At 40.8% G+C, this 14,444-nt stretch overlaps 1 protein-coding gene across 4 annotated transcripts; it reads left to right on the plus strand.

Moving 5' to 3' along the window:
* The first annotated feature begins 253 nt into the window (after positions 1–253).
* On the plus strand, positions 254–14,241 carry elovl5 (ELOVL fatty acid elongase 5). Of its 4 annotated transcripts, none has more exons than XM_047603658.1 (8): positions 254–364; positions 4,248–4,312; positions 4,603–4,790; positions 8,038–8,115; positions 9,943–10,114; positions 10,500–10,624; positions 10,904–11,038; positions 11,732–14,241. In XM_047603658.1, the coding sequence occupies exons 2-8, from the start codon at positions 4,255–4,257 to the stop codon at positions 11,849–11,851; spliced, it is 876 nt and encodes a 291-aa protein (XP_047459614.1). In that variant the 5' UTR covers positions 254–364; positions 4,248–4,254; the 3' UTR covers positions 11,852–14,241. The 4 variants fall into 4 exon arrangements, with proteins under 4 accessions (XP_047459614.1, XP_047459613.1, XP_047459616.1 ...); XM_047603657.1 differs by having other exon boundaries at positions 296–454; XM_047603660.1 differs by lacking the exon at positions 254–364 and adding an exon at positions 486–771.
* The last annotated feature ends 203 nt before the right edge of the window (positions 14,242–14,444 follow it).

Raw genomic sequence — 14,444 nt, forward strand, 5'->3', positions numbered from 1 at the left:
TCAAAAGTAATAATATCCTATCTTAATCATACTAGTAGTATCCTATCTTTATTATACAAGCATTTTTTTATGTGTTTATGAAGTTCATTGATCGTTCATTCATCTGCCTCGTGTCAGGGACCATAACCTAGTTCAGTGCAATTACAGGAGGACATGGAGAGCCTTGATGTCATCGTTTTGACTGCGTGTGTCGTTGCAACACACCGGGTCACCTCCTGGCTGTAACCCTCCTGCAGGGCAACGGGCCAGTCTGCGTGTTCCTCCCACTATTTTCCACTGAGCGACAAGGCTGCACATTGTGCTCAGACCGGCCAGCCAGGCAGCCAAGGTTACAGAGCCGTTTTTCTCACCCCGCCTCAAAAAGGTAGGCAGTCCGCTGCTCCTCACAGCACAGCTGCATCTCATCCACACTCAACATTTCCTCATCTGTCCTGCGAGGCTGGGCGACTTGATGGTGAGGCGTTATTTCTTCGGTGATGTGGTTTTTACTTTATTTTATTTTATTTTTTTAGAAGAAGAAAAGAAAATGTTGCAGAGCGCATGGCGTCTGCCGTGTGTGCGTGTCAGCGATGAGTTTGGGTGATGCTGAAGCGGTGACCTCTGCTGTTGTTAACGGCGGCTGCGGTCGACAGGATGCGATAACTTTGCGCTTGGATATTTCCCCGAATTCTTCGCTCGGGAGTTTCTGCTTTGAAAACTGATGGTTGATAAGATTGTGACGGGAGGATAAACGCGGCGATCCGCTCGGAGCGCACATAGTTTGAACGGACGGTGCGTAAAGTGCAGTTCTGGTTCCACGTGTGACCCTGATTTACAACCGCTATTATACAATCAAACGAGGGACAGGAGACAGAATTAATAGGACAGAGGCTACTAGCAGGGATGTGGCATGTGCTGTTGACACTTTCTGGTCATCGGTTAAATCGCGTTAAGAGTTACATCATTGTTAAATGTACTTACAATACTGTGTTTATTACTGAAAGTTGAGTAGGGAAACTTTGGTTCTGTCATGGTGGCAGTGATTAGACAGATTTGAATGGTGATGATCGTAAATTGCTGTTGAAACACACGGAGAGCTATTTAAAATAGAAAAATACACTACATTAGTATTTTATATGACTCTTGATCTCTGTAGTGCCTTAACTTTTGAGTGGGATAAATTACTGGATTATTTTATTTTAAATACATTGCCTTATAATGCAATTAACCAAGTACACAATAAAACAAGGCACTATACTGTAGTGCATTGCCTCAGCATTCAGTTTTAGAGTTATTACTAGGGGTGAAGTATATGCATATATATATATATATACACTACAGTAAAGCTCCACTGTAATAAACTGATGACAAGCCTGTCTGTTTGTGGATAATCCAGTGGATTAAAATCCCAGACGACGACAGGTAAACCTTTGTATTGATGCAAAGAAACTGACCCATGTGGAGGTAGAAAAATTATTGCAAAATCTCTGACAGGTTTACAACATCTTGTGGCACACATCATCACATTGCCCAACCCTGTCTCTTGCATTAACTTTGACTGTGTGACTCAGTCATTATCAGCTCCAGTGATATAACCGTGGCGCATTTTTTTGGACCAAAGTCTGAGTGATACATTCATGTTTTTGAGGCAATCCAGCCTTGTTCTTTTGATTGTTCGGGCATGTTTGCACCTTGCAAAGAATCACTGGAGCCGGCAGCTGACATGCTCTCCTGTTGTGGGTCATCGTGCTCCGATTAGGGCCTCACAGATTATCCTGTTTTGGTGCAGCCTAATGCATCTCTGATAATCAGAGCAAGGATATTACTGAACCGCGGTTGATCAGAATAAACCACGTTTAGTTCCCGCAAATCAGTGAGTTTTGTGGACGAATGCAGCCATCCGTGATGTGCCATTTGTTGCCCTGAGCAGCAACACGCGGAACGTTTAATTAGATGTGTACTTTTTTATTTACAGGATTTCAATGGACTCTTGGATTAAAAGAGACAAACCGTTCCTGGTGTTCGGTTTCAGCTTTGTGCGCCGTGTTTCAGTATCATATGACCTTACATAACAGCACATGCTGATTGAATTAAGATGATTTAGTTACATTTGATAGATGTGCTCACATTTCCGTCTGCGCTTTCCAAGGTTGTTCTGTTAACCCCTGAACCTGTGTTTTACATACGACCTACGAATATGAGCAGCTCACCTGCGGTCCAGAGCAGATCTTCATTTATCATAAAGTAAAAATAGGGAAGCACACATGGTGATGATATGTTATGTTACAGCTGCAGACGCAGGTGTAGAGATGGTGTATAGGGGTGTGGCAGTCTAGATGTAATGTGTGTGTATATATATGTATATATATATATATTTTTTTTTTTGCAAAGCCTATAATGACAAGGGTCTTGCAACCAATATAAACGCAGGGTTGTCCAATTGTCTGTGGGGACAATGAACAAAATGCATGACCCTGAATGTTATCAGGTTTAGAGCAGGAAAATCGCATGCTGGGATTTGTGGAGCTTTTCCTTGGCAGTCCGAATAATGTTGTCACAACTTCACGGGAAATGTTTTTTTCTTTCCCTCTGGGCGTTTATCTGATATGGTGGGTTCCTACAAATTTGCACTGTTGAAATGTATGACTCAAGGCGTTTTTGACAAATGATGGCGTCTATTACAAAAAACATGACTAAGCGGCTACACGTGTTGGTTCAAGCTTAGATTTGAGTCAGAATCCTTCTGGCAGACTGGAGCCCCCTTCTAAGGTAGTGGATAAACACTCTTGAGAACAGAAGCTGGTAATAATAACTTATTTAACATATATGGGAAAGAAATGTCCGTCTGTGAACACGCCGACACTCGTACCATCCTGCAAATGGCCTTCTGCTTTATGTCACTGATTTGACTGTCTAAAGTAGAGCAGCTGTACTGTACATCACACTCTTTGTGGAAAAAATGCAGGCAGCAACAAAGACGAGGAAAAAACTACTTTTTGACTGACAGCTGCTGGGCAGCTGCTGAAATTAGCGCTAAATGCACCAGTCTCAAAGGGCTGAGTGGTCAACAGATGCACAACCACAACAATATGACAGCTTTGGCAAGACACCATGCACAAAGGTTTAGGGAATAAATGTAGCAGATGTGCTTGGGCCAGACAGGATTGTGTAATTATTGTTACCGAAGCACTTCAGGGCTAATAAATCAACACCTTCTGACGTGCTCATTGCCTTCCACGATCTGAGACCCAGAGATACAATACACATCAGAGTGAATGGAAAAGAGTCACGGCTATTATTTGATCTGGGTCGTGATTTCAGCTGCTGTATTACAGTATGTGACAACATTGTGTTATACATCGATCAGACATAACATTATGACCTCCTACCTCATATTGTCTAGGTCTCCCTTGCACCTCCAGAACAGTTGTGACTCATCAGAGAATGGATATGGGCCTCCTGAGGGTGTTTTGTGGTGTCTAGCAACAGAATGTTGTTATTGGGATCGTTTGGGTCCTGTGGGTTGAGGAGAATGGCCTCTGTGGATCAGGCTTGTTCCAGCGAATCCCACAGATACATGATCAGTTTTGAGGTCTAGTGAATTTTGAGGCCAGGTCAACACTTTGTGCTAGTTTCATGTTTTTTTAAGTTCCTAAACTGTTTTTTTGTGTCTGTGTCAGGCTGCATCCTCCTGGGGATGGCTGCTGCCATCGAGGAGTGACACTGCTATGGGGTCGGGGTGTCTGGTCTGGTCTATGTGGGTGGTACATGTTTAAGTAACCTCCACATGAATGCCAGGTCCAAAGGTTTCCCAGCAGAACATTGAGTTTCCACAAGATGGTCAATGTCATTAACTTCTCCTCGTTAATTCCATCTTCCAAAAGAATATACCTGGTAACCTACCATCCATTATCACTCGGTTTAGAGAATTTCATCTGTCATCTCACTGGTTTTGTTTTCAAACTGAAGTCACTCCCATCCAGCTGCTCTGCTTGGAAGACGAAACAAACAGACAAACAAAGTTAGAGCAGCCAAAGAACCACATGCTATCCTTAGGGACAAGTAGAGGAGACTAAGACAGAACTACGAAGACGGTGAAACACAGGACTAAACATTAATCAGGTCACCAGAAACATGACTCCAAATGAATGCCAATGCTGTCAGCTGGATGTGGAAGTAGACTACTTTGTTTGATTAGCTTGAATTAATCAGTAATCATTTTTAAATGACTGTAATGGACGTGAGTTCTTTCTGGATTCTGTTTTTAGGTGACAAATGGAGGCCTTCAATCATAAGCTGAACACTGTCTTTGAATCATGGATGGGTCCCAGAGGTAAGAGAATCTAAAATATATTGCTCTTGTTCCTCCAGCTGCAAAGTCTCATCTGAGCACAACAGCTAACGGAAAAGTGAACGTAGACATTACTTAAAACCTTCGACCCAAGTCCCCCATCACATGCTGTACACTGCATGGTCATCTTTCCTTTTTCACCTGCTGACTTTTTATTTTTATTTTGGGTGTTGTGCAAAAATGAATGTCCAGTGTGTACTGCCAGTTATTTTACTGTTAACATTCACGTCCTTATCAGCCATCCTCTTCATCTCTTTATCTCCATATTTCAGACGAGCGGGTGCGCGGATGGCTGCTGCTCGACAACTACCCTCCGACCTTTGCACTCACAGTCATGTACCTTCTGATCGTGTGGATGGGGCCCAAGTACATGAAAAACAGGCAGCCATACTCCTGCAGAGGCATCCTGGTGCTCTACAATCTGGGCCTCACGCTCTTGTCCTTCTACATGGTCTATGAGGTAAACAGACTGCTCAGCACGGAGAGGTGCGTTGAAATGGGCCAAAGCGCTCACTGCAAAGTCACCCTGCAGGCGAACTGCAAGAGAAACGAGAGGAAATTGACCTGAATCAAAGCTGTATACTTAGTAAAACTCTAATGTGCGAATATATATAGGCATATTTAAAGGAACACTGGTTTATTTGAACAGTTGAGTGAGAACTGTTACCACTAGCTTAGCATAAAGACTGGAGCCAGGCTGAACAAAACACCAAGTATTTCCACTCAGAGCTTATGTATTAACACATGCGGTTAATGTATGCAAAACGAAAAACTGTGGTTTTACAGGGTTTTAATGCACAGCGTTGTTTCCTGGCAGCTGGGTTTCTAGCTGGGAACTGGGATCTAATGCTACTATATTTGACCACTTGTTCTTCAGTTTTTGTGTAGCATAGACCATGACTAAACTACTACATGCATAAGACAGTTGTGTGGTTGTTAGTGGCCTCTCACTATTAATGGTCAAAATATGCTCTTTAAATAAGAATGGCTAAAATCCAGAATGTGTTAACTATGATACCCCCTTTTTGACTTTAAAAAGGGTGCATGTTCATGACGCACAGTACGGTGCATGTGGGTTGCTGTACAAGTTACTACAGACTACAGAGAGGAATTCATGTCTGTATCTGTCTTTCTTTCTGCAGCTGAACTTTATGGCACATTAGTTTTTTTTTCACCGTGCCGCTGACATTAACCATCAATATGTCAATACTTCTTCAGGATGTTTATTAAAGGACCCATTTAGCTTTCTGCTGAGCAAGTGATCCTAAAGGGCAATTTATTCCTCTGCAGGACAAGTGTAGTGACAGTGTAACCTAGACACGTCGCCTACCTACGCTGGTGTGAGCCGTTTATACTTACGCACTCGTCAGTCTGACTCGTGGTGTGAAAAACACCACCCAAACACTAGTCGGCGCTGTGTGTTTTGTGCCAAAATGTCACCCAAGATGAGTCATACTAATGTTTTGTATCTCAGAACCTCCTCATTTAACCTTTCCTCGATGTGTTCCACCTTTATTATTCCAAAACAGTCACTTATGGATATAGAGCAGCAGCTGGAGATACTAAAGTGGAAACATGCTACTACCAAATGGACCAGTCACAGCTCTTGAGGTCTGCGATGGCGTGACACGTAGTTACATTTCTGAAGAGGTGCATGTCAGGCTATGTCATTAGGGTCTGCGCTGTCGCTGTAGCTATGTCGTCAAGTTGACACAGAGATGCAGAATACGAACACAAAATCTAGAAATGGAGGAAAGCCATGTGCAAAGCTGTCAAAGTCCAGCTATTGGCATATTTAAAGCTCACCAACTAAAGTGTCTTATTGCATTTACTCATTACACTCATAGAAAACAGACAACACACAAATAGACAAACAACGTTAAAATCTAAAACTGAGACTTTTATGCTAACCCAGTTTAACCCTAGCAAGCTGCTAGGAATGTAGTTTCAGTCTCCTCATGTAACTCTGCAGCAAAATGTTGAACAGTTTCTTCAACACTTGATTAGACTTGGCCCGTGGCCAATGGCCTCTCTTGCCGAGCACTGCCCTGAGAGACAACGCTATCAGGGAGTGAGGGGGAACACAGCTGGATGCTGACAGGCTCATTGTTTCAGCCATCAAATCCCTCATATGTCCTTGCAGACATCAGGACAGCCCACTATTGTCTGCAGGAAAACTGCTTTCTTATAAACAGCTGACTAACTGAGTGAAACTGATAGATGCACCGACGTAAACAAACATGGAGAGACATTCTTCCTTGGCAGAGTCTGAGCTGAAGCTGTTTGTTAGGCTGTAGCAGTAGTGCCAAGTAGTATCTGTTTTGTGTACAGCGGGATGTCAAGGCTAGTGTTTATGTGCATCTGTAATTCTACAGTATCTGTGCCGTCCTCCTCGTCCAGCAGGCGGAACGAGCTTCTTGTCTCTCTCTCTCTGCATTGCGTAAGGCTCCAGTAGAGTGTTGGTTGTGTTTGATTCATTAAACCCTGTACTCTGACGATGCCCCAGCAGCAGGGTGAACTTTGGGCAGACTAAAATCAATGCCACCTGATGGGAATGAAAGTACAGGGCTGTTTTTCTCTTTGTCAAGCGTCCAGGGCACAGCGTTTTAATCACGTTGTAATTGTGATTAATTTCGTTTGTCTATGCGCTGACTGCAACAAGAGCTTCATGGAAAAAATAATAGATGTCAACTTGGCAAAGGGCTAGAGTCTATGCACACATTAAAGCATGTTTGATGTAAATAAAAAAAAAAAAAAAAATCTAATTTCACTCAATTGCTTTAAGTAATGTCTCTTGGCTCCAGTGTTAGTTAGTGAAGCCTTTTAATGCAGCACACAAAGACAGAGGATCTGTATTGATTTGGGTGAATCAGCATTAAAGCCATCTACAGTACACACATTAGAACATTTATTGTTTAAAGATGCATCCACAGAGGATTTATAAGAATAAGACAATATAAACGCACATAATACACTACAAGTAAGATAAAATTGAGTAGTTAAATAGGTCTTAATCTAATTTAGGGCAGTAAACAAACTATTTTAGCAGTTGCACACTTGCTTGCCAGTTCATTAGGAACACCAGTGAAAACAAATCCATTCTGACATAACAGTCCTGCACTAAATCTCAGCTTCATGAAGGTCATGGTAGTCAGCATTTGATTAAAATAACTGAGAGAGCTCTTGATTTAGCTGTGTATTCATTATGGAGGCTGTGGTTTGTAGCACGATTGAAATATGTTCTGTTTGTGAAGGGGGATTAAGTGTAGGACTGTTACATTAGAAACCATTACTTTTGTACCTAATTAACTAGCAAGAGCGTGTATGAGGGTGCTTATTAAATTAGCAAATTAAAAGCTTCCTCTCAGTGTTTAATTCAGACCTTTACAAACTAACAAAAAAGACGTGAAATTAAGGCTTTGACATTAAATGAATACAGACTTAAATGCATCTCATGGAAGAGCATGATGAAACACTGGAGCCATATTTAATATGGTCAAGCGCAGTGAGCATATAGTGTAATGACACACTGTTTTTGGTTTGGGACCAAATCCACTCTCGCCGGTCATGTTTGTGAATTTGTCCACGCTTTTATTTCCCCAGACATGAGATCAGTTTCACTATTACATTGTATTTGTGGTTGCAAACCCTTTGGGTACGCAGATTTAATGGTGTTCATCATTCACTTTAATGGCTTTTGTCTGCAGCTTGTTACTGCTGTGTGGCATGGTGGCTACAACTTCTATTGCCAGAACACTCACAGCGCGGAGGAAGTGGATAAAAAGGTCAGTGACACTTTTTATTGTTTATCGCTGGGTATTTATTTTCCTGTGATTGCATCTTTGATGTAATTCCACTGCAAAGAATGGTTTACCTGTTCCGTTTATTGTCCTCATTGTTCACATGAAAGATTGAACATAAATTTCTGTAAACCACACAGAATATGTGCAGCATACACACACTTGCCACTTTATTAGGTACACCTGTTCAATTTCTTGTTAGCAAAAATAACTAATTAGACAATCACATGGTTGCAATTCAATGCATTTAGGCATGTAGAGGTGATCAAGACAACTTGCTGAAGTTCAAACTGAGCATCAGAATGGGGAAGAAAAAGGGATTTAAGTGACTTTGACCGTGGCATGTTTGTTGGTGCCAGACGGGCTGGTCTGAGCATTTCAGAAACTGCTGATCTACTGGGATCACGCAGAGCATGGTCCAAAAAGAGAAAACATCCAGTGAGTAGCAGTTGTGTGAACGAAAATGCCTTTTTGTTATGAGAGGTCAGAGGAGAATGGGCAAACTGGTTGGAGATGATAGAAAAGCAACAGTAACTCAAATAACCACTCATTACAACCAAGGAATGCAGAATACCATCTCTGAACGCACAACACCTCAAACCTTGAAGAAGATGGGCTACAGCAGCAGAAGACCACACTGGGTGTCACTCCTGTCAGCTAAGAACAGGAAACTGAGGCTACAGTTCACACAGGCTCACCAACACTGGACAATAGAAGATTGGAAAAATGTTGCCTGGTCTGATGAGTCTCGATTTCAGCTTCAGTATTCAGATATCAGGGTCAGAAATTGGTTTAAACAACATGAAAGCATGGATCCGTCCTGCCTTCTATCAACGGTTCAGGCTGCTAGTGGTGGTGATGTAATGGTGTGGCAGATATTTTCTTGGCACACTTTCGTCCCCTTAGTACAGACTGAGCATGGTTTAAATGCCACAGCCTACCTGGGTATTGTTGCTGGCCATGCGCATCTCTTTATGAACACAGTGTTACCATCTACTGACGGCTACTTCCAGAAGAATAATGCACCATGTCACAAAGCTCATATCATCTCAAACTGGTTTTTTGAACATGACAATGAGTTCACTGTACTCCAATGGCCTCTGCAGTCACCAGATCTCAATCCAATAGAGCACCTTTGGTATGTGGTGGAACGAGAGATTTACATCATAGATGTGCAGTTGACAAATCTGCAGCAACTGACACTAACATGTCAATATGGACCAAAATCTCTGAGGAACGTTTCCAACACCTTGTTGAAAGTATGCCATGAGTTCTGAAGGCAAAAGGGGGTCCAACATTTTACTATCAAGGTGTACTTAATAATGTGGCCGGTTAGTGTATATTTAACGCTGAGGGGAAAATGTGACCTCCTGGTTTAATTCCTCTGGCCAAGTGCCCGTAAATCCCAGTAGATAAACTAAAGAGACAGGAAGTCAATTTAATCCAGATTGATGTCATCACAATGTCTCTCCTTGATGTCCCCACTGAGCTCTGATGTGGAGGTGAAAACAAGGCTCACTGTGAAATGTGCGTGGCCTTGCTGTTATGCAGTGATTAGATAAAAAGTTTTATCAAAGTGTCACTGATACAGATGGTTAAATTGCTTCATGAGTTCTCCTGGGCTTTCAAGGCTCTTCAGGACAAACCTCTCCTTATCACTTTTTATGATAAATTGTGTCTGTGATTTCTATTGTTTTTTTTTCTGACTCTGTTAGTTTATTGTATTTTGTTCCCTTCAGTTATCTACAGGGAATCGACCCTATATTTCATTTACGTCTCTGACCATGTTTCGTTGGCTTCGTCTCTTCCCAGGTCATGAAAGTCCTGTGGTGGTACTACTTCTCCAAGCTCATCGAGTTCATGGACACCTTCTTCTTCATCCTGCGAAAGAATAATCACCAGATCACGTTTCTTCACATCTACCACCACGCTAGCATGCTGAACATCTGGTGGTTCGTCATGAACTGGATACCCTGTGGCCACTGTGAGTGTTTCACACAGCTTCACCTTCCAGTGACTCAAATCATTGCAGCCAACTAAATTATTCAAGTGCTCTAATGTTAAACGGACCTAAAGCACAGAAAGTGACTCATTTGAAGGTGTCAGTTTTATTATATGTAGAGTCTCACCAGAATCATTAACATCCCCTTTACCAATGACTCAAATATAATGATCTACAAACATGTTTCTTTATTCATCAAGTGTTCACTGTAATGGCTTCTATTGATTTTTACATGAATTAGGACAGACTAATGAAAAGGTTGCTATTCCCTGTGTATTCATTGCATTGCTTAAAATGGATCACTTGCCATTCTCCAGCTGTTATATGAATTAATGCGTCTCTCTTGCTCTCATCTGTGTCTCGTTAGCGTACTTCGGTGCCTCCCTAAACAGCTTTGTCCACGTCGTGATGTATTCTTACTACGGCCTCTCAGCCATTCCAGCCATTCGACCGTATCTATGGTGGAAGAAGTACATCACACAGTTGCAGCTGGTGGGTTTTGCTCCCTGTGGTGTAGTAGATATATATGCATATATAATTCTAGTCTTTGTCCTTTTGGTTTGGATGTGTACCTGATGTTTCTAATTGGACATCTCCAGCATCCTCATTAAGTGGAGACAGACTTTACTGATCCACGAGGGAAATTGCTTGGTCATAACAGTGCAAATGTTTGTCTATGCAGTTGCTTTATGAGAGATATGTTAGTCTCTCCCTTAGACTCTTTATCACCCTCTCACTCTAATGTACTCGTGTCTCTTGTTTCCTCCACAGATCCAGTTCTTTTTAACCATGTCCCAGACCATGTTTGCAGTCATATGGCCGTGTGGCTTCCCATACGGATGGCTGTACTTCCAAATAAGTTACATGTTCACACTCATCATCCTTTTCTCAAACTTCTACTTTCAGGTAGGTAGTTCTACTTTGACCTGTTATTAGTTTCAGGGACAGGTCTTCCACAAGACCATAAAATTACATTAGGGCTGTCAAAGTTAACACGTTAACTTGGATTAGTCCATGATCATGATTAAGATGAAGATAAAGATGGAAGACACTATATACCACGTCGGCCCACTCGATGGGAAATTTGAGTACAAAAAAAAAACAAGCCTAAAAAGTCGACTCACATAAAATATTATGCGCACTTTACGAGAAGTAAAATACCACATTAAGATAAGATAATACTTTATTGATCCCCTTTGCGGAAATTCAAATGTTACAGCAGCACAAGTCAGAAAAAAACAGTGACCAGACAGAAATTAAACTGGTAGTGTATACGCCTCTTCTATCTTCGTGTGCCAGAGGTCACCTTTGCTCTACAATCATTAAAAAAAACAACAGCCACACTGTTGAACATCTATGATGGCACACACTGTCTTGCTGCTTTAAAATACTTGTACTCTCTGAACCATCAGAAACAATCAGACTCTCGTCTTTACATCTTTACACATATATACAAATACAAATATGGAATATGTGTTTGTAAGGACCAAGTTAATCCACCTGCAAGCATGCCGTGTTACATTGTAAATTTATGTTTTCATTCATAAACATAGTGTGTGTAGTAACAAGTTCTCACTGCCTCTCTTTGTCTCACTCAAGACGTACAAAAAGCGCTGTGGTTCTTCGAAGAAGGAGCACCAGAACGGCTCCTCCCTAGCAACAAATGGACACGCGAATGGGACGCCATCCATGGAGCACAAGAAGCTGAGGGTGGATTGACATTTGAGAAACCTAATTCTCAATGTAGCGTGTTAGCTAATGCTGCTAGGAGGTATATTTATCTTCTTATCTACAGTAGACTAGCACTTGCGTCTTTTGAAATAAGCCATAGCTATATACATCCAGAGACTTTCCATGTTTTTGCACACGATTCTAGTCATGGTACTGAATTATTGTATAATTGAAGAAGTAAAGTATTGTAGTACGGTCCACTGTACAACATTGCCTTTCCCACCCTCTCGAGATAACTGACTCCGAAGACGTAATCTCTTTCTTGCTTACCAGCGAGCAAAAATCACTCATCAGGTCATGCTTTACACTCAGAAGGTCCAAAGATGAAAGCTCCAATGGGTGATCTGGCAGCAGGAGGCTTTATTACACTTAATAAGGTTAGCCTAAAGGACAGTTAAAGAACCTTAATGTGTAACTACAGAAAGCATCCTGTGTCTTGCTTTATCACACGCCTGTCTGCCTGTGCGGTTGCATAATCAAAATTTTGCTCTCTGCAATGCTTTTCTATTGACTGGTTATAGCAGAAATAGCCTTTTGCTGACATATTTGAGCAGGTTCTCCAGTCTGGAATATTTAGCCATTTAACCAAAGCCAAACCAAAGCATAGTGTATTGCATTTCCTAGGATTTATATTTAAAGCAGTTTAGGATGCAGCGTGAAAGGACTGCTGCTGTCTTTTAGTCAGCACAATGAAAAACTCAACGCTCCTCAACAGCAATGTTACAAAATTCTGTTTCTCCTTTCACACTGTGTTAAATCTCTAGCATTTAAGACCTTAAATGTATTTAAGTTAATGTGATGCTGTTAAGTCAGACATGCAGCTGCTTATTGGTAACTATTTAAATTTATCAGTGAGTATAATTATAGTGTATAAATATTCAAATACATTATATTCAGACACACTTTACTATATAGTTTATAAAGAAAGCTTACTATTGACAAGGCAATTGAAAAGGCAGTATCATTCACTGAGGTCCACTGAGTAGATGCTCTGAAACTTGTCATATGATCCTCTTCAACTTAAGGTTTGCATCATTAGACGTCTTTAATGGAAGCATCTCGGTTTCTATGACAACAGGGTAAACCTCATCGCTGAGGAGGATCATGAGAAGCAATCAAAAGCTTAAGCTAGTTGCTTTGCTTCATGTTTGGCATACATACTGCTGAGATTTTGCTTTTCAAAAATTGGAATCTTTCGATTTTATTTTATTTGTTTTACTGACGGGATGACTTGGCAGTGATTTGATTTATTTATTTCCTCTGTGTAACGTTATTTTCGTTTTACTTAAACCACCCTGTGAATCGGCTACAGCATCACCTGTGGAGCTCCACTCCTCTACAATACTGTTTCAGTTTAATGAGGCATGTTGCTCAAACGCAGCATCAGATTTTATTGTGAAAATCTGAGCAACACATGTAACGCAGTCATTTTTGTGCGCTAAACATTTGGTTCAAAATTAAGCATTTAACACGCACGAACCACATTTGCTTTGCCAGCGAAATAGTAGCTAATAGTGCTAAAGGTAACTAGTTTACATGTTTAAGAGCAGGATTCATATAAAAATATCCTACTGATAAGGGCCAAGGAAACATACAGGTATGTAGGGAGTTATACATTTTTCTAAACTGTTGAAATGAATAGATATATTTTCTGAAATCTGAGGTAAATCTGGGTTAACATGCAGTAACTCGTGCTTTACTCATTGTAACTCATTAAAAACAAATGGGTTGAACTTTAATTAGTTTTCCTCCTTTCGAAGAAAAAACTGGATGCACAGAGATGAGTCTATTTTGAATTCTATCAATTTTCTATGTATTGGCTTATGAAAATGTTTATTAACCGAGCAAGCTGTGGTCTTTGTAGTCTGATTTTGTGTAAACTGCTAACATGGTGAATATGGTGACAATGCTGATATGCTGAGCAACGTAATAGCAAGTACACTAAGTATCGCTGAAGAGTAACTGTGGGAAAACTGTGTGAAATGAACTGTGTATTAAATAGTTCACTGGTATGGAAGGAAATTTTTCACGTTGATCAACAGCACAGGTCTCTACATACATGGTAGCATCATAATAGAGATGGTTTGCTTAGCTTAGCATAAAGAGAGGTAAGAAAAAGGCATAATCTCTACCCTGGCTCTTTCCAAATAGTTAATAAATCCACCTAGCAGAGCTTCTACAGGTAACAACGCCTTGTGGCCTCCTGAACATCAGCATATTAGCTTTGTCATTGTGAGCAAACTGGACAAGTCAAAATGTAATAGTAACTATGCTAAGATGTTGAACAGTAAGAACACACCCATGAATAAACTGTAGAGGACTTAAAGAATGTTTATTATTAAGACAACTAAGAATAAAATGATCTATTAATGAACTAACTTTTGCTTCCATTTTATTTGTAATAACCAAAACAATCTTGTAAACGAGTAATATTGATCTCCAAAGTAAGTATAGCAGTCGGACAGTGGGGTCATCCACAGACTGTGTAACAAATTTCTCTCTTCCTTTAGGTTTATGCAGATGAAATATTGATATTTGAAAAATTAAACTTGAATAAAGTGGCACATAGGTTTCCGTGTAT

Source organism: Mugil cephalus, chromosome 13, assembly GCF_022458985.1.
Source record: "Mugil cephalus isolate CIBA_MC_2020 chromosome 13, CIBA_Mcephalus_1.1, whole genome shotgun sequence".
Lineage (NCBI taxonomy): Eukaryota > Metazoa > Chordata > Actinopteri > Mugiliformes > Mugilidae > Mugil > Mugil cephalus.

Excerpts from the sequence above, each read along its gene's own strand:
- elovl5 (XM_047603658.1), top strand. The coding sequence starts at position 4,255 with ATGGAGGCCTTCAATCATAAGCTGAACACTGTCTTTGAATCATGGATG. Across the intron at positions 4,313-4,602 it reads ATCATGGATGGGTCCCAGAG|ACGAGCGGGTGCGCGGATGG; the intron begins GTAAGAGAATCT and ends TCCATATTTCAG. Across the intron at positions 4,791-8,037 it reads CCTTCTACATGGTCTATGAG|CTTGTTACTGCTGTGTGGCA; the intron begins GTAAACAGACTG and ends TTTTGTCTGCAG.